General features: G+C 34.8%; 1 protein-coding gene across 1 annotated transcript in view; it reads right to left on the bottom strand.

Annotated features, from left to right (window-relative positions):
* RYR2 (ryanodine receptor 2) overlaps positions 1-21,252 on the bottom strand; it is a 386,078-nt gene that overhangs the window by 204,698 nt on the left and 160,128 nt on the right. The window contains exons 9-10 of the mRNA XM_053937433.1: positions 10,063-10,162; positions 6,578-6,674 (exon numbers count right to left, since the gene is read on the bottom strand). Of these exons, the coding sequence (XP_053793408.1) occupies positions 6,578-6,674; positions 10,063-10,162 (197 nt within the window). The remainder of the gene's footprint in view (positions 1-6,577; positions 6,675-10,062; positions 10,163-21,252) is intronic.

Below are 21,252 nucleotides of genomic sequence, written 5' to 3'. Positions count from 1 at the left end.
AGCATGCATATTGAACATCGTCCCAAAGCAGATTAATAAGTTTATAAGCCAGACCATCTCAAGAGTTTTTATGCTAAGGAATTGGAAGTTCATTTTTAGTTATTTCCATAAAAAATAAATGTAGTAAAAAATAAACTGCTCTGAGATTGCTCAAGCTAACTTCCTTAGTGCTTACTCTATATATCATTATTTAATGGGATGCACCTCATTTCTATTTATATACTTCTGATGACAGTCCAGTGCTGAAAAGGAAGGATGATTCAAAACATTTGAATTCTTCTGGAAGCTGATACTAGTTGGTCATATCAGGTACTGGTACTGCTAGGTCAAATGGAACATTGCTTTTAATGACATGGAGTAACACACAAAAATTCTCTGGCTATCTAGATTTATTACAGATTTACATTGACAGGATTAAAAAAAAAAAAAAAAAAAAAAGGACAAGAAGCTACAAGTGTTAGTTTTCCTCAAAGCTTGGGATACCTTGTATCTTCAAAGCCATACCCACCATATTAATTTGTGACATTTTTTTCTATTTTTCCAATGCATTTTATCCATATATTTTACATGTATAGATTAAGGATATTAACCACCTTGATTTCAAAATAAAATATCTATAAGCAATTCAGAACCTTTGAGACTTTTCAGCTAATCTTTATTATTAACCTTCATCTAGTTAATCAATTGGTGTAATTAAGCCATTTTTTGGTCTGACCTATGACTGTAAGTTAAATTTAAAACATCATCCTTTTCCTGACTTTGTCGTTCATCTATTTTAATTCACCTTAACCCAAACCAGAGCTGGGGCTGGACGTGGCATTTGTCTCCCTGTGCCCGGGTTTGCTTGTGCAGCACCACGGACAGAGCCACGGCCCTGGCGGGACCAAGTCCTGCTCTCCCCGGCTCACTCTCAGCGCTCTCCTCCAGCTTGCCAAGAGGGGATGCAGGGGCAAAGAGACAGTAAACACCAAAAAGAAAGCTCCATATCTGAATCTATTATCTTTAATTTCAATAATGAATTAATTGCACAGTTTTAAAATAGACTACCACGTCTACCCCTGGAGAGCCATTAGTGAATTTATATTTTTATTATTGTTCAGCAGAGAGAGGGCAATCATTTCACTGAAACTCACTGGCTGCAAATGGGAATTAAATGAGGTTAAAAGAAATTACATTAAATTACAGTGTTTCGATACTGCTGAAGTAATCTTGTTTGAAGAAATTGCAAATCCTAAATTCCACACCAAGAAAATAATTGAACAAATCTCAGTTGCTTGGAATGAACCAGGGCAATATAAAGAACAATAGCATACCTGGATCACACACAAACAAATAAATCCAAATAACATGTCAAAGTTCAAGTGAAAGAAATTTTTCCACTCCTCTCAATGACAGACAAGCCTGGTTTTAGTTTGAAAAATCAGTCACTAAGGAGCTCTATGTATGTTTTCAAAATAACTTTTAAAAGCACAGACATCATTATTCAAGGTTTTTTTGGGGTGCAGGGGAAAGGTTGTTGACTTATGCTGATTGAAAACTTGGAGTTCACATTTCAGTCATAAATCATGCTCCACACATGCCAGATCCCAAATTTTCTGAGGTACAACAGACCTCAGTGCGTAATGCTGTAATAAAAGGTGTCAGAAAATGGCATGGAAAATAAAAAAGGGATTAGCTAAGTCATACTGATTTTGACCATCACTTTAAAAGCCTGTCCATCCCTGAGACTAAGTGTTCAATGTAATTTACAACAGCCTTAACATAATAAGTTTCCCCCAAAGAAAGTCTCAAAGGCAGGAATGGTAAAACTGCTTCTGAAATTAGGCTACATTTATCCATTTCCTCATGAAGGTCTGTTCTGAATGGTTGGTTTGAGAAACTGGAGTCTGCTCCAGCCCAAATGATACTTTGAAAAGCCAGGAGCACTTTTCTCTTTGTCACAGGTAATTGCTTTCCATAATGAAATATTTCTGAAGGGTCCAAATTGCACTGCAGTCATCACTTTAAAACATATATTGCAAATCAAAATGCAAATTAATTGCAGTGGGAACACTCATAGTTCCTTTCTAGACTGGGAACTATGACTATCAGAACCCTATTTCCATGAAGCATTTAAGTTCTAAAAGAATATGAAAGATAGCGGATATAATCCACTATATAAACCCCACAAGCCAATCGAAAAATAAAAACCCACCACATAATTTTGATTACATACTTCTATTTGCCATTAGCTTTTATGGGAACTTCTATAAAATTAAAAAAAAAAAAACAAAACACATAAACCCCAACCCAACTACAACACATATCCTCCCAACTGGAGAAAGCAATCCAGAACTCTATAGTCATGCCCGTATTAATTACAGCTTACATTTCTACAGGAAACTAAAAATAACACACATAATACAACAATGTCAACAACGTAAAGCAATTCCACTTAATTGAACTGCAAAAAAGAAGGGAGGGGGAGGGAACTGCTGACTGATTCAATTGGGATAAACTTATTATGAACATTTTTAATTTTTTCTTTTCAGAGTGAACCAATGGAAAGCAACTTCACACATGCACTTTAATATATACATGTTCTAAATACCAACTCTTATAATAATTAAAATAAATTTATTCATTCCTTTGATATTATAAATTCAAAATGAAGACTCAATATAATTACCAAATAACAGGTTTAAAAAAGGAAAAAAAAGAGTCACAATTTCAACAGGAAAAGATATTAAAGGAAAGTGAAGACCATTTCAAGGTATCTGTAATACAAAAAGTGATTTAAATCTTCTGCTGGATAATCATATATGACCCTCCAACAAAAAAAAAATAATATTAAAAATTGTTAACAAGTTTCTCCTCAATGAAAATGGAGGGAAAAGATGGAAAAAGAAGACTATGCAATCCTTTATTTAAATTAAAAAACAATACATAAATCAAGGAAACTGTGGTGGGTTTGCCTCATTCCTACTGACAAACTGTTTATATAAGCTCCTATGATGGGATCTACATCACAAACCATGCAGACACAGACTGAAGGAAAAGCAGTCAAGATAAATATGGATACATAGCTACTGTGCTGCTGCATCAGTTTCCCCTGCCTTTGAAGATAGATGGAAATCAAAGTAAGCACTATAAGAACACCAAACTGATCATACTAGGCCTTCTCTTGTCTGTCTGTGACTGTATATATTTTTTAATCTACCTGGACAATGCTTCTGAAATTTGACTTAAGGAGCTACTCTGCAAATTTAGGTCTAGCTTGCTAGAGATAATTAAGGCACTTTGAAGAAAAAAAACACAGTTTAAGGATTCTAACAAGCTGCCTTAAAACAGCAATATATCTAGCTAGAATATGCAGTAAATTATATTTAATTCAGGGAAAATGCATGTACTTGATCTTTTGTCTGCTTCTTTCTTTGCTCTTTGGCTGGATCAGTGAGTGAAGACTACCAGGGTGTCTTTCACCCTGCCTGTGGCATTTTAAAAATGATACCACTGTATTCCTCTACTGTAATATCAAGTAAACCATCATAGTACCACAAACTTCTCCATTGGTACTGCTTCCAATTAGAAATGTTTTCTGATTACAAAGCAAACTTAATCTGGGAACTTCAAGGAGCGTCTACTTGAACCTGCTTCTTAAGGAAAAGTTAAGTTTCTGACTCAACAGCGAAGTCCCTCTTCCACAATACAGTGAGTCCACCCTACCTTCAAGGGATCACAGTACCACAATCTAAGGCCCACATGGAGGGACACACAAGCACAATTAAGCAAGGAAACACAGCACAGACTCAGAAAAAACCTGAGATGCAGAAAATAATTTTATAAGCTTTTTATATAACTCCTTCTGCCACTGTAGTAGGCCTCTTCCAGCGTACATTTGGATGACGTTGCCTCAGAGGAAGCTTTGTCAGGTACTGTAATCATGAAGACATCTGCACTGCCACTGCTTCATAGGTCCCCACTGTGCTAAGTGAGATAAACTCTCATATGTACAAGAGAATAAACATCTTGAAAATGTGTGCTTTATTTTGAACTCCTGGTACTCTTTGAAACACTTTTATACTTAAAACATATGCAATTGTATCAGTGTTCTAAGAATAGAGTAAAACTACAGCTATTTTTGGATACTGCCGGGGAGGATACTACATGTCTAAACTATTTACTTATTCCCTGAAATAGATACCAGGTGACATTATAGAATAAAACTGTTATTTTAAGGTTGTCTGATCTTTTATTTATTTGAAAAGGCATAAAGAGGAAGCTTTTGCAGAAAAATAAAAATGAGATAGAGGAATTAGTGAATCATAACAGGGATGGTACTTCTCAGTGCTCCTTTATTCTGTCATTCTGCAGAGCTGACCTGCTCTCCAGGTGTGCTGGAACAAAACAAACCAAAAAAATCACAATAATCTATCACCAGACTACTTCAAGAGGCAATGACAGGATAATATGAAATTATTTTACTTCAAATATATCATAGCTTTGTATGCCTCATGCACAAAAGTTACAGAACTGGAACTGAAGACAAAAAAATCTGTCTTAAAATTTCCTACCTGCCAAAATTACCCATATATTTACACATAATTCTGCCAGATGTTGAATCACAACCATCAAAATGATTTATGCATACATACTGAAAACTGAAAGGAGACACAAATTATTTTGAATAGGCAACAGTCCTAATTAGAGATAGAAGTATAGATGTTTTAAGCAATAACCAAACTTACCAATAATTCAAGAGGAGAAAGCGTGGGTCACAAAGTGATTATAAATAACTCCATATAATTAAAAGTAATCATAGATTATATTCTAGGTTTATTAGTAAAAATGCTTTTAAATTTTTCATAAAAATAGAAAAGTTGCAGAAATGAGACTATGGGACATAAACAAACTTTTTTCTTTTTGCTTGTTTATCAAAGAAAGTTCCTGAAAAACAGTACATTTCAGAAGATCAAATCTGTTCTTAGGAAGCATGTAGAAACAATGTTTCTCAGTATTGCTATGAGGAAAAACTTAAAAGGCAAAGATAGACATCTATTTGTTGCCTACTAGCTCTGCTTCTTTTGGGGTTTTAGACAGATATGGGAAAGGCATAAGGAAATACAGAACACTGCAGACACCAAAGAAAGAAATACAATTTTCAGATTTGTTTATAGGCACTGGTCTGCAGATTAAGAAATTAACCATATTCTTCCCATGCTATAGGACAAAGATGCATCATGTGAATGCACAAGTAGAGCAAATCAATTTTTTTTTCATTTGCAACTTCACTCTCCATTATTGTGTTTTACATATAATGTTAGACTTGTTGAAAAGAGACAAATTTTTAGTGTGTTCTTAAGCACTGAAGTTCATTACTGAAGTGTTTGATCATCCATAAATCTGAAGTTACACTGCAATTACATTTTTAGAAGGAATTTTGCAGGATTTAGACTGAAATAAGAGCAAACACTGTAGCATCCAATTTATTTATCACTTTAAGTTTTCCTCAGTTTCAGGCTGAGGATAATAATAGCAGTGATCAAGGGGTAATGACTCGCACATGGTAACTAAAATTAAAACCTGAACAGATCACATTTTAAGTACCAGCATTACAAACTATCTTCTGCATTCAAAAACTATTCCTTTGTCTGAAATAAGAAATATCCATGAAGTGTTGGTCACCAGCTGTATAAGAAAACTCTAAGGTTTTTCTCATTAACATTTAAAAATCCATAGAAGAATTTTTCTATGAAAGCTTCCAGAGTTTTGTCCTTATCTTTACAAATGAGAATAAATAAAATTAAAAACACATTTCTATTTGAAAACCAAGAAAACTCATTTTGATGAGTGAGTTAATGAATAGCATTTCCTTTGTCATGGAAATGAAGCTACCCAATATGCTGCATTAAACAAACTATTCTAAAATACCATTTAGTAACATTTAGCAACATTTAGCCTGAAGGTAGAAATAAATTATACAATACTGCCCTACCGAAAAGAATCTTAGGGCATATTGTATTAGAGCAAACAAAGAGGACTGATGCGATCACTCCACTGAGACATGCCACTCACTGTGTCAGTCTTCTCACTATTTCGATTTTTTTAGTTAACAGAGAGAGACACAGACCAGGTTGTCATCACTACTTCCATTCCAGGATTCCTTGAGTCAAGAAAATAACCATAAATTAAATTCTACACTGCCATGACAGGTAGACCTGAGATTAATCCCAGATTAGTTGCCTTGAAGGATTGGGCAGTATTTTCCATACCCTGCCCTGAGGAATTTTTTGTAATTACAGAAAAAAACAGCAATGAAAAACCCAATATATTTAATTCACAGTGCTTTTAAATCCTGAAACATTACAAAAATTATCCAAAAAGCCACTATTCCTTTTACATCTGGTAAGTGAAATCAGACTTGAACAAAACGGAAAAGAAAATACAAAAGGCTCACATCCAAAGTTTATCACAACCATTCTCATTCTTATGAGTAACAAATATCATCACAACATCTTTCAAACATCTGTACTACAACATCTGACACTTAATTCAGCAACATTCATTACTATTATTCTGGTATAAGCTGGAAACCTACCTTCTTTGTTCTTCTCCATGTTCACCCGAAGGGACTGTCAAACATTCATCCATGTGACCATGCAATAACCTCAGAACATCCCCTCCTATCAGGTATCCTTGAATAAAGGGAGAAAATCTAGATCATTTCTCTAAACACAGCAACATGTAAAACTATAGTTCAAACTGTATTCAATACTATCAGGTTGATTTCAGATTTTTTTCTATTTGACATTTTATATTACTTTTTTTAAAAGTGTCAGAAGAAGGGGAATATATCTCATATCCTGGGGAGCCAGTTCAACACTGCCAAGTGAGAAAAGCTTCAAGTCAGCAACTAGGGAAGGATGGATCAGGATAAAGAGAAGCCACAAGCAGGAGATCTTACATAGTTACCACAACTCAGAAAAAGACTGAGCCAACCAAAACAAGGAACCACATACTCCTCTCCCAGATTACAACAGAAGTTGGAAACTCTTCCATCTTACCGAGTCACTTTTCATTTTATTTAAGATAAGAATTCCAGTTAACATACAAAAACAAAGACTGATTTAGCTAGTTCATTATTTTTAAAGCACTTTCTGGAGTATTTGGAAGTTCTCTGTGAGAAGAACTTCAGGGAAGATCCATTCTAAACTCTACTTGACAGAAAATTCAAAATCAATAATCACAATTTATTTGGACTCCAAAGAGAAACTCTTATATTGCAAATACCTCCCCTGCATGTGCAGGTTCACAGCCAAACACTTGGCTTTACAGTGTCCAGGTGTGTGTTCACAAACAAAGGCACAGACCATACACACAGCATCATCACAATATTTGAAGTCCCAGGACTTAGCAGCCAGAAGCTGAAAATCAGGCCATAATTCAAATCAGTAAAGATGTTTAAAAAATAGATCTTTTTTCATCAGTCTTTTTGCATTAGAGATGTGACATTAAAAAGAAATAGAATTTTATATTATCCTACAATTATTGTATTATAATCAACCACTGAAGAATACTAAAACTTAGTAGGTTTTAAGCACAATTCCATGGTAGTTATCCAGTCTGACAAGCTAAATGCAAACATTTCTTTGTTTCCTAAACTCATCTTCCCTCTTGCTAAAACCAGTTCATATCACATTCTACATTTGAGTGGGATGCAATAACATAAATCCTTGGCTTTAGTGTTACAGCAACAAGATTTTTAAAAAGTTATACCTGGAATTATATTTTGAAGCAATGTCTACACTAATAAGTAATGCTGTGAAGCAAGACAGATCTTTATAGGGAAATTGTGTTGAAGACTCTTCAGTAACACTACACATCTTTCAAGAATTTATTTTGAAATTACATGAAACTTTTTTCCTGAATATATCAGGTAATATTTCACGATATATTTTTTAAACCTTTGAGATCAGTATAAAATTGGAATTTATGTGGCAAATTTTAGCAGTGATTTTTTAAATTCATTATTTTGACACAGCAGGGTATGCCCAAGTAACTGTTGTTACATACATTACTTTTTACATGGACCTGTGTCAATATAATTCAATGTAATGTAGGTTTTGTTTTTAAAGTGACCCTCATCTACTTCATCATTCAGAATTAGCAGAATGACTTAACTCTAAAATTCTGTTTTGACTTAAACAATAAATTGACTTCTGCATAAGCCAATATTCTAGAAATGCATGTAAAAACAAGTTATTTTCTTTGAACTACCTCCAATATCCTAGTTCATCTTACAGACTATTTATCCATTATTTTCACTTCAAAATAATTTCATTTAACTAAATAGTTTAATTTATTAATCTATTTTAATGGGGATTTTTGATTAAGAGAGGGTATTATAGAACAGTTATTCCTATACATTCATATTTTAATTATGAATATGACAAAGCATTTTACAGATACTAAGAAAAACAGCTTATTTCCTTCTTCTTCCTTTTTGAGGAAATTTTCTCTGGCTTTGCCACTGTTTTACAGAGGACATAGAGATAAGGCCTTACACACTTAATGTGAGATTCACTCTCCCTGCACCACAGGACTACCTTGATTACAGTCACAGTTGCCACTTTTTCAAGAATAAGGCCTTTGCTGTAATCCTTTCTGACACTAGCCAGCTGAACTTCTCTAGAAAACATGCTCAGCTTAAAGATAATTTCTGTATCTAAGCAAAGTGAAAATGGAAAAGTATAGCAACAAAGAGCAGGCACATAGATAAATGCACAGTTACAAAAACTGTATTACATAATTTTCACATTATTTCCTGGGAGTATGAGTACACAATATGACACTATGTCATTGTGGATTTTTGCTTCTCAAAGAGACAGGCAGGTCTCAGTAGTGAGGTTCACCAGGCAGAGATGTGGCATAGCACAAATCTGGGTCTCAGCACATAAACCATGCTGGTATTATTAGCAAGAATGACACACAGAGCTGCCAACAGTGGGAGGACAAGGAGAATGGAATTAATAGGAAGGGGCAAAAGGAAAATGTCTTCTCATTAACAGAAAGGTTTTCTCCATAAAGTTTAGGATACTGCCAAGCAGTGCACTATCATTTTTTAATAATGGTTTCTGGTATAAACCATGCCAGATAATCTGTATGTGCAGAATGAGTCTCATATGTAAAAACCAAATGGCTATATAAAAAAGAGATGATGGCAATGGTCTCCCTAATATCTTAATTAGCAAGGTTGCAAGAACATTCCATGTCTGAGTTTTAAAATATGCCAGATAAAAAGAATTGATGTGAAATTACAGTGTATTGCCTCTTTAAAAAACAGTATCCAAAAATCACACAGAATGAAATGACCTGCAGCTTTAATCTTCTTTAGATTCTATTACAACACCCACTCAAAACAGTTGGTCTGCAGGAAAGTAGAAATCATTAGGCTTTACATTGTGGCAGACTTTTCAGGAAAACATTGTTCTTCTCTGTGGAACCAGTATGGCATAAATTCAGGGATCCTTGTCCTTTCAATGTTAGAAATTACATTAAAACTCTTTCCTAATTCCTAAATAAAATAAATAGTTCTGGAAAGCTGTTCTCTTTCTGTCTTTACCCTCCTCTTGTTTTTCTTTCCAAACATATGTTACCCATAAAACTATTTCTCATCTTCAGTCTTAGGATTTCACATCCTGCTTCCAAGCCTCTTGCGCATTTTTTACTCAATCTCAGAAACATGTAACCATGACTGCATACATCAGAATATTTTGAGATAATATTTTAAACCAGGACCAAAAGCTATTTCAAAAAACATATTATGAATGTTATTATGTCTTTAGCAAAATGAGATTTGAATGAGCTGTTTAGCATTCAGCAAAACTACATAGAAAATTATGAGTGTTACTTTCAGTATAACCTTCCCTCTATTTCAGAACAGATGTATATTTTATTTATTTATTTACTATATTCAATGTTTACATAGAAGAAAACCACTCCCACGCTTGGCATTATAATTTGACTTTTTAAGTATTTAATTTACTATCAGTCTTTCAATAATTAAAGTTGAGTCCATCTTACCTTGGGCAACTTCACTTCCTGAACTGACTGGTGCTACACTCCAGAGCGTCTGCTGGAAGGCTGCATCAACATGTAAGCTACCATTGCCATAAGAGAGATGCTAGAATCAGGAAAGAGGGAGGCTTTTATTTGAGGTTAGTTGAAAATCTCGTTGCATATACAATAATAGTACTACAGTATACATTAATAGTACCAAACATTCTCTTGTTTCTTTCAAACATTAATTGTTCCCATTGACTCTATAAGTAAACACCTGGGTACTCCTCAAGGGACATTAGAAGTAAAGCTAGATAGTAAAGCATATTTGCCTCAAAAAACCATATAGAAACAGTACAGAACAGAGTCAGCTGCTTGGCATCTTAGACTTAGTGAACACTCTGAAGAACTAACTGTTAAATGCTGAAGAACACCCGTGTTCTTCCTTCTACATACAATGGGAATTTCCATGAAGTTTGAATATTGGGATATCACCTTAATCTGCATTTCAAGTGTAACTCACCACTTGAATATTTCTTGCAAGCCACTGGCTTCCTAAAATTCCCATTAGGTCAAATAAATTACATAAACAAACTACTTTGTAAGTCACTTAAGACTTAACAGTCACTTAACTGTGACTTAAGTCACAGTTCACAGAATATATTCTTGAACAAAATTCTCAAGATCCAAACAAAACTGAAACAATCTTTCCTCTGAAGGCACGCCTCCTACCTATGCATTCAATGGATAGTCTTTGGCTGTGTTTCTCCTTACCTTCTGCCAACATTGCAGATCTTTGCTGTAAGTGCAACAGGTGCTGTCTTTTCTCAGAATTCTGTGTGTGTGAGTTCCTGTTAGTTCATTGACATGGTCTCAAAAATTTTTATCTCAAAGCATCTTGTATTGCACCCATGTTTGTCCCTCCCGCACCATCAGCCACTTCTACTGTCAATGCCAAACAACATAACCTTATAGAAGATTATGGAACCAAGCATTCTGTGAATAAGCAGCTGTTTTGAATCATAGTGTTTATATTACCAGGTACTAACTTTTGAGGTGCAGCAATATTTAGATGCTTTTATCAGAATTTTATTTTACTACTGGAAAGTAACTCTGTTTATAGAGTAGTATTGGTCTCTGTTTCCAAATGTTGGGACCAACATTAACAAATTCTGGGTAAACTAATTAACAACACAAATGTCAGTGGAAGTCAGAAGAGGGTAGATTCTCATGACATGTGCAGAGTTCTGTCTTCCTGACTGCACAACTTCTGGCTGTACAGAAGTACACGAAATAGCACATCAGCTCATTTAGAAGGGTCCCATAAACAGCTAATGACCTACAAAGTAGGAGTTCTCACAAAAGCCATGTTTACACTGCACCAGTGCCACTCAGCGCATCATGGAGAACATTAATGAAGAAACAAGTTCTTTGCCTTTTATTCTTCCCTTACTGCAGTTATATAACTTAGTGAAGGCAGACCACAATGGGAGATTAGGATCTGTGGCACAGCTCCAGTGCTGTTTTTGCCCTGTGAGTCTTCATTTTCTTAGGGTTCTTCTAAGATCACCACATAGATCCAGTTAGTGGCAACAAGCAATTCAACCAAAGCAGGAATATTAATTTTCAAGGAAAACACTTCATTCAGGATAGACACAAGAGAAGAACTCCTCTGTCATCTAGATCTGCCATCAACACAGCACTTCTTCTAACTGTGTGTTCTGTACATGTTAATTAATTCTTTTCACTCACAGTAGTATCAACTGAATGTGTTACATTTTTATGGAGAGGACACTGAACAAATATACACTGCTGACATCTCTCTTCAGAGTATTCATACTTTTTATCCATTTATTGGATTCCAGTTCCAACTCTAATCCAGATGTCTCAAGGTGAATCACTAGTGAATTATAACTTTAAAAACTATAGTTCAAATGATAAAACATATGACTTCCAAAGCAGAGTATATTCTGCAATTCCCTTCTTATCCTCACTTCCCTAGATTCCTTGCAGCATCCTTAAATTTAAAATTGAAAGTAAGAGTCCTACCATTTACAATTCCATAAACTATGGTGTTCACTCCCTGGAACCATTCATAGAAAATGGCAAAAGGAAGCTTTTATCATGTAGAGAAATTACATTGTTAAGGGATATCCAAGAATTCAGTTAATGTCAAATTTATTGAAAAAATCCCAAAATATTAGAGATGCCAGTATTTATTCTGGCATTGCCTAAGCTTTTACTGCTACACTCCAACAATCTCAATGTTGTTTTAAAGCAATCTGCTCTCTGTCGATAACTTACTGGAGTTTACCTGCTTGGTTTTCTACTTTCAGCACAATAAAGCTATAAAAATTAAACAAATTCCATAATGCAATGTCCAGGATGTGAACATAACATTCAGACTGGTGCTGAACAGTCTCCATAAGTGCTACACAGATATTTGAAACCTGGCATATCAGTGCTTCTGGCAGAACTGGAAGGTTGCCATTGTTGATGAGGACCACACGCATAGCATGTCTTTGGGTATGTAGTAACATTTGAAAAGCAGAAATATATTGGGTTCAGGAATATATTGGATCCAGTCCAATCTTCATATAGGTCTTCCCCACAGCAGGCAAATAATGTATTTCCTGCACTGGTCCAGGTTCAAGCAAAGAGCTAGATTTGTCTTCCCTAGTGATAGACTGATAATGTCCTAAACCAGCACTTAACCTGCAATAGGGTTTTTAATCCCTTTTCAGATTTAAATCATGGTGGTTTATGAATATGGGTTAAGACTACAGTCCACAGGCAGTTTATCTCAGGGATAAACTCCAAGACTCATCTCTCAGAATATTGCAGGTTTTCCAACTGAATTTAATGACATATTGTAGACTCTATACTGCTCTGCAGCAAAGTAACATAATCATAACCCTGTCCCTAGGTCTTCAAAAAGAACACAGTGTATTTAAGCTCACTCAAGAGCCTGGGAATCAGATGGTAATTTCCACAAGAGCCCTCTTGCAGTGATTGCTGCAGCATAGCTGCATTTATAAGAGCTCTGAATAACTAGAGCTTTTAAATTTCCCATGTCTGCATGGGAAAGTTTCTCTTCTCCAAAACATGCATGTGTGAAAAGACAAAAATATAAAGAATGGAAAACTTTTGCTTCAGGCTTCCTCTTGGCAAAGGTTTGCCAATACTGACAGTTCATCTAGCAATATCTATTTTTATCTACAGTTTGATAACTCTGCCTTCAATCTCAGGCCATTTGAAATAGCAAGAATAGCTAAAAAACCCCAAAACATTATTTACTGGTAGGTTTTGAAAACTATGTATAAAGCATTGCATTTCTCAGAATGCTTAAGTACTGCACGACCACAGCATCAACCACACTCCTTCAGATTTCTTAGTACCAGCTGGTGCAGAGATAGATAGAAGCTATTTCCTTTCCTGTATACAGACACTCTGACAGCCCTTGCTTCCTGACTTAAAATTACTATACTGATACCAACAGAAAAGCAGTTTCAAACAATTTAGGTACCTATCCTCAATTGACCCAAGAATCTCTCAGATGTTTCAAGTCTTGGACAGACACCATTCCCACAACAGGTGCACAAGAATGTACTCATATCTATAACTAAAGAAAAACAAAAAAGTAACAAAACAAAACAAACTATACTCCTTTTTTTTCTTCTTTTTTAAATTAGGAAAGGAAAAAAAACTTGCATAAAAAACCTGATGAATGTGCAAACTTCAGTAAAAATTCAAAGGTTAAACTAAATACAGTCCCTAGAAACAAAAACACATTTTAACTTCCTACTTATGACATGTCATTTCTATTAAAATTTATTACCTGAGTAATTTAAAAATTATTCTATTCTGTTACAGAGAATTATATTGAAATAGTCAAAACTAATACAAATATTTATTCACAAGAAAGGGATATATTGGACAGAACTAAAATTAATAAGTGCATCTGTGTGAAACTTTTATAGCATTAGGGGTTTGTGCTTATGCTTTATATTCAATATTATATTATATAATATATTATATATATTATATCTATTATAATATATAATATATGAAATATTATAAATTATATAGTATATATAATATATACTATATTATAAATATAATACATTATGTATTGTATATTTATATAATTATATATTATATAATTATATACTATATAATATAATATTTATATTCAATATAAATGAATATTTATATTAATTGAAACATCTATGAATGCTTTGAAAGCATTTGAATAAAAATGGGTAAACTTACACTGCTGATCAAAAAATTAGTATCTAAATTTTGATCCAAAGCAGGCAAAGCCTAAGAAATTTCCAAAGGGTTTAAAGTACTAAGAAAAATCTTGGTTTCTTTACTTTTCTCCACAGTGCTTAAACAGCTGGCCTGCAAATCCAAAAGCAAAGGGAATTTTTTCATTGATAAAGACAGAAAATTACAGCAATGTCCTAAACTATTCCAACTCTTTCACTCATCGTAAATTTATCATCAGTAAAGAGAAAATTTGAAGCTAAACCCCACAGATACTTGGATATTTGCCATTACAATGAAAACCATCTACTCTGCTACCTCATAGCTGAGCATGGGTAATTGCAGATGCATGGCAGGAAAAGCATAAGGGATCCACAGAGGGTAGAAGAGGGTAGTTTGCATTCCCCCTCTTCATAACAGCTTTCCTTCTGCACTGTATCATGAAAAGCCTGAAGCACATCGCTTACTGTGCTTCCAAACAATAATCATTTTGCATGATTAGTCACAAGAGCTTTCATTAACAAAGTATTAATTTTACAGAAGCAAGCGCTAAAAGTTAGGAAATGTCAAACTAAGTACCCTATGGAAAAAGAATGGCTTCTACTGAACACATCCCACTACAGTCTTCAATGGCATGATATTATTTTTTGCACATGTGCTGCCTCATTGTATATACAGGATAATGGAGCTCACTTTGCCAACAGCTGCTCAGGGCTTTGTTTTCCACTCAATCTTCAATTTACAGCCTTGTGCTTTATTCAATATAGTCAATTCTTCAAAGCTTTGAAAAGAGAATTATTATTTTCCTCATGGGCTTTTCTCTTGCACCAATTACAGTATTTCACAAAACACAACAAATATTAATGATTTAATTTTGTCAAAACACCAAAGAAGTAGTATTATAGCCTATTTTCCATTGGGGAAGGGAGGTACAAAGCTTAAACTAAGACATTTTCATTAATCTAGGATGCCCAGGTTGAAGTGACTGCATTATATGTTGTTTATTGGTCAAGCCACATCTTACATTCACCTCCTGCAGGTGATGTAATTAGATACCAGCTGCAGGTATCAAGATAGAGCAACTCTGAGGTTTCAACCTCAAATAAAAGGAGGAGATGCAAGAGATACAACTGGGAATATTCCCAGTAAGGGATGAGTAGTGACCACTTGAAAGCAAGCCTAGTATACAAGATCATCTACTCAGCAAATTCCACAGCAGGGTCTGGTACAGAATCTAATTCTTCAGGAAAATAATTGTACCAATACTCCAAATGCAATTCCCAGCTTGAAATTTCATCTTCAGAGTTGCTTCATACCACAGCTTCCCTGCTACACAACCCTGACACGTCCATTGAACTTTTATCATCACTAAAATAGCATTCTATAAAAAGCTAGTATGACTGTATAGTTAGGAGATTTCCTAAAAATATACTTGTACCAAAACTTCTGCATTTTTGAATGCCGGTGACTTTTTAAAATTTAAGAAAATTATTTTTATGTTATCATTTATATGTAATTTTCCTAAATTGGAAAAAAAAAAGGTCAAAAACAAATTCCACCATTACAGTTCTCTACCTGTGGTTCACGTGAGTAACTTGAAAACCCTTTTTTAGACATTTCCTTCTTATACTACTATAAAAATCATTACAGGAATTGTCAGCATACCCCATCTAACTGCTGTGCCTTAATACAACAGGTTTCCTGGATAGTTGCTGGTAGTAGTTGTCATCTAGCCTAATTGCTCCAGGCCTCTACCACTCTCTTTTCCTTTCCAAATTTTTACCCCAGTCTCACTAGAAATTCTTCCCTGTGAGGGCGGTGAAGTACAGGCACAGGTTGTCCAGAGAGACTGGGACTACCCATCCCTGGAAATGTTCAAGGCCAGGTTGAATGGGGCCCTGAGCAACCTGCTCTAGAGGAAGCTGAATCTGCCCACAGGAGGGAGGTTGGAACAAGATGATCTTCCAGGCTCTTTCCAACTCAAACAGAATCTATGATTCTAGGCCTCCCATTTAGCCAAATCAGCTTCCTGACCTAATTATAGCCCACATTATCCCCAGAATTAGGATCTCCTCTTACTTCAAAAGGTTCTCCTTAGACCTACAAAGCTTAAGCAGGGTCTTTTAGCTTTTTTTCTTGCTCAAACTCTTCCTCACCACATCAGCCAGCATTAGACTTCTTTCCAGAATCTCACAACTCCTAACCCGCAATACCTTTTTCCTTTCTTGTCCTCTCTCTGGATCTTTGTCCAGCAGTTTGGTTCTCCCTAGAAAGCTCATTTCTCCACAGATCTCTCTTGTTGTCCCTCATTTCCATTCTCCTTCCTCATTCTTATCTCAATCCTTCTCTTTCCATTCCCATTCCTGGTTCTTCTCTCAGTTCTCTCTGCCAAAACCACACAGTTTTTCTGTCCTAAATTTTGAACACAACTTTAACCAAGAAGTGTCTACTCTTCCCTTGTCACCAGCTTCTTGTCCCAGACAATTTGGTTAATCCCTGTCTACCTGCCTGCCTTCAGTTGACAATCTTTTCAACCACTCATCAAATCCCACTCAGTTTCCCTCCTTCCCAATTCAGTCCCTCTCCTGTCACTGATACATCACTTGCCTTTTGTTCCTTCTACTTTGTCACAGCTTCTTCCTCCACATATCTTAAATGACAGGAGATCACCAGCAGCACACACAACACTGTCAATATGCCTGGCTTCATATTCCTGCTTTGAGCAACCCATTTCAAGGACTATCTGCTCCCACTAGGGTTGGAATGTATTTAATTATTCACTGTAGAGGGAGTTTAAACGGTTCATTAAGACACAGGAGGTGCTAGCTTATGTAAAATAGACAAAGTCATCAGACTTCTACCTACTCAAAGAAAATTTAAACACTCTTCCCTGGTCATGATCAAGCTCCATTTTTTCAGGAGTACATTTCTTTACTAAGTTGAACCAGGGAGAGGCTTGTTGCCTTTTTATTCATTTTCTTGGTTTTTTTTTTTTTTTTGGGTTTTTTTTTTTGGTTTTTTTTTTTTTTTTTTGTTTGGTTTGGGGTTTTTTTTATTTGTTTGTTCATTTTGGGGTTTTTTTAATAAGTTACCAAGAAGTACACAAGAAAATTACATCAATGTTTTTTTAATTATGTGGCTTTGTTTTCTTCCCTGTCTTTGAGCTCAATAACATCTGATCTCTTCTGGATGAAATTAAAAAATTATCTCAGACTGATTAAAAAAAAAGAAAGAAAAAAAAAAACAGAAATAGATGCTACTAATTCTAGTAAGTGACTTTTTACATCACATGCACTTGATTATAAGCACTTGGAAGCAGGACTCCATAAGGCAGAGCAGCTTGACAACCTTAATTATTGGAAAGTACTACCAGCCTCCACAATAACATTTCAAATCATTGCATAAAGGCTCCATGGGAACTGCATTATGATCAGTGTAACAGAGCAGCTCAGCATTACCTTGGTTCCACTAATTTCAGATTTGCTTATGCAAATTAAAATTATTCTTTACAAAAACCTTTTTTATAATTTTTCAACAAAGAGAAACGATGGAATTGTGAATTTACATAGAAGAAAGTAAAGTCCAATACTGAGTGTCATACTTTTAGAAAAAATGTGAAAGGGAAGAATAAATTTCTTTTCTACACTTCCAGGAAAAAAACCTTCACACACTGCTGTGTTTCCTGATACTACTGCACCAAGAAGCAATACAGATACTTGGTAGCTGTTCCAAGTATATGATAATAAGAGAAATAAAACAAGGAGCTGAAAATAAACAACGTATTTGATGCAAAAGGATACAGAAGTGGTGCCTTTGCAATACTGAGGAACCTTTGCAATAAAGGGAACTCTGCCATCAGTTCCTAATTAGTTTCTTGTTAGTTGTCAGTAGCCAAAAAAAAAAAAAAAAAAGTCGTAACAATCAAATAAATGTTAAGGCTTGTTCACAGATCTGCAGAATGCATTTGCAGATCAGCATTGCAGTCACTGAGACAGTAACTCAGTAACTACATATAAACCATAGGGTATATACAACTGTTGTATTATAGTGAAATCTGTGCACTGTAGATTCAAAGCTGGGGGGGTTTCCCTCTTTCTTGATTTCTCAGCCAGAATAACACCAACCTGATGGATAACAATTTCCAGTTTTTTCTTCATTTATGCATTTTGTACTTCAGCTTCATGCCTAAGGACTTTTTCTTGAATTTTGTTTAAAAGCTATTTAAATACTTCAGGAGCTTGAAAGAAATTGCAACTAATCAAACTTCTAAGTTATTGAAAATTGGCAATATTGAAAACAATCATTTGATTGCTTATGATTGCTTAGGATATGTAGTTAACAAGAGGCATAGGCAAACCTCAGTGCTGGGGTAGATACTACTATGTACCAGTTGGGGAAACATGCTGGAAATATCACATCTGTTCTTTATCAGGCTGTACTGCCTCAAGAAAGGAAACAGTAACTCTGGCTTGAACTTAAATGGTGGCAATATTTATAGCAGAACATCTTTTTGCTCTATGCTAACAGAGCCAAGTTCTGCCTCTGAAGTATTTGGCAATAACACAGCTCAGACATTATATAATGCCGCATGCACTTATGTAAGTGCTTCTCCTCAGAAATGCTACACAGCATAATAAGGATCCAAAATCCCATTGTCTAAGTAGATAATGAGAGTCAGAGCAAGTGAATGACTTGCCTGGGGATATTGTTGTGAGTCAAAAGTCAAAATCCACCTCTCTGAACCTTTAGCTTATAATTTTAACACTGATCTTCCTATCAGTTTAGTACTTGGTGTAAATTGAAAGTTAACTCTTTGGGGAAAAAATAGAGCCAATTGTCCCAAAATATTTTATTTTGTGGAAAGAGGAGAAGGGTACTACAACAAAGTCCTGACATTTTCCTAATACTTAAGAGTGTTGCCAACCAAATGAGGTCTAAACAAAAATCTACTGATTACACTGAGATCATAAAGTGTCAAAGTGACATGTTAAATTAATTAAGCTAAAGCCAGACAACTAGAAGACTAACTTGGGAAGCTGACATAGTTCTTCTCTCCTCTTGCATTATACAAATTCAACTAAGAGCTGACTACATTTTGAAAAAAACATGCCCTATGAATGAATTTGCTTTATCTGTTATTTTTATATGCACATCTTTGCCTCAGGATGGTTAACCTATTTTTCTTCATTCAGAAAGAATTAGCAAATTGCTTGAAGACACAGACCAATACTGCAATATACAAAGGTGACATTCCAGTCCTATTCCTAACAGCATATTTACATCGAACATTTGATGGAGAACTTACATTTTCCTAAGATTTTAATTGCAGAGTATGCAACATACAAAAACCCAACCCTCAACATCCTGATAGATGTTATTTTCTCTCAAAGAATCCATATGAGGAATTCCACTCCCTTAGAGAAAGCATTCCTTAACTGCATTCAACAGAGCTTATTTGGTCTCACTACTGGAGCAGATTCACAAAAATAACTTCATCTCTCCACAGTCCTAACTTTTGTAAAAGATATCAGTTGCTACATTCTTTTAAGAATTGTACAAAATAGCAGCTACAACATGACACTGCACTCAACATGTAAACAATGAATTGTGGATATTTTCAAACTTATATCCTTTGAGGTTATTTTGAAAACAGTCAAATGGATTAAGTCAAACAGTTTAGGACAGAGAGACAGCTTTCATGAAAAATATTGGTAACTCACTGATTATTCTTTATCAACTGTTTCAATTTTCATAAAACTTCATTGCTTTACTGACAATGCTAAAATAATTACTGAATAGGTAGCAAAACCACAATTATTTTAATGATTGTGGAGCTACATAGCTTATCAACTCTTAATCTAGTCTTGAAAAACATCTGGATCATAAAAATGTGTGAGTGCATGTTAGAGCAAAATTAATTTGCTGAATCCTTGCTCCATCTTACTATCAAACCAGAGCTGTATAACTGAAATAGGCTTAATAACTATTCATTACAATTGAGCTCTAAAACACTTTAAGACTGTAATAGAGTGTTATTTCTCTCTGCACTGAAAATATTATTTATTTTTAGTATATTGATATTTTGCATGGAACACACAGTACATGCATTAACATCACATCTTAAAGAAAATCAGTCTCTGCAGACAGAATTGTGCCTCATGCTTTATAAAAGTACATGTGACAGCCTTGAGAATCAACAGCTGAGGCACAAACCCTAAATAATAGGCTGAGCTGATTATTACTAATTAGAGGCCAGGACGTGCCTACACAAGGACACAATCTGTACCAAAATTCAACTTCTTTATCTGCTGTTAAAGAAAGCAACAGCTTTAACCGCAACTTAAAGAAATCAAATGCTTTTCACTAAAACCTTTCCATTAATTGGATTTCTCAAAAGTTCCATCCATAAGAAGTTGTTTTTTCACTGTGTGTAGTTACAATTCTTATAAAATTATTTAATATAATTTTAAAATACAAAGATGACCAGAAAGTTTTTAGAATATCTAATTACAATAAACTAATTAAATGAGCTATTGAGCTTCTAATTATAAGTTAGAATTATATTCTAACAACTGTATTCTCATTTTCCTATGTGTTTCCAAAAAAAGGGAGCATATTTTCAATTTTGTTATTGACATCTTATTAAACTATTCACTTCTTTCTTAAATACTTTAAAAAAAATTTAAATTATTTTTTAAAAAAGTGAATAATAGAGAATAAACTTTAATGTTATATGCACATCTCATAGAATCATAGAATACCCAGAGTTGGAAAGGACCCACAAGGATCATCGAGTCCAACTTCCTGCCCTGCACAGCACCATCCCCAAGAGTCACACCCAGTGCCCAAAAGTTATGTCCAAACTCTATCAGGCTTTGTGTAGTGACTGCTTCTCTGGGGAGCCTGTTGCAGTGCCCAACCATCCTCTGGATAAAGAACCCTTTT

The sequence above is a fragment of the Vidua chalybeata genome, chromosome 3, assembly GCF_026979565.1.
Source record: "Vidua chalybeata isolate OUT-0048 chromosome 3, bVidCha1 merged haplotype, whole genome shotgun sequence".
Taxonomy (NCBI): domain Eukaryota; kingdom Metazoa; phylum Chordata; class Aves; order Passeriformes; family Viduidae; genus Vidua; species Vidua chalybeata.
This window is presented reverse-complemented; position numbering and strand designations above follow the sequence as displayed.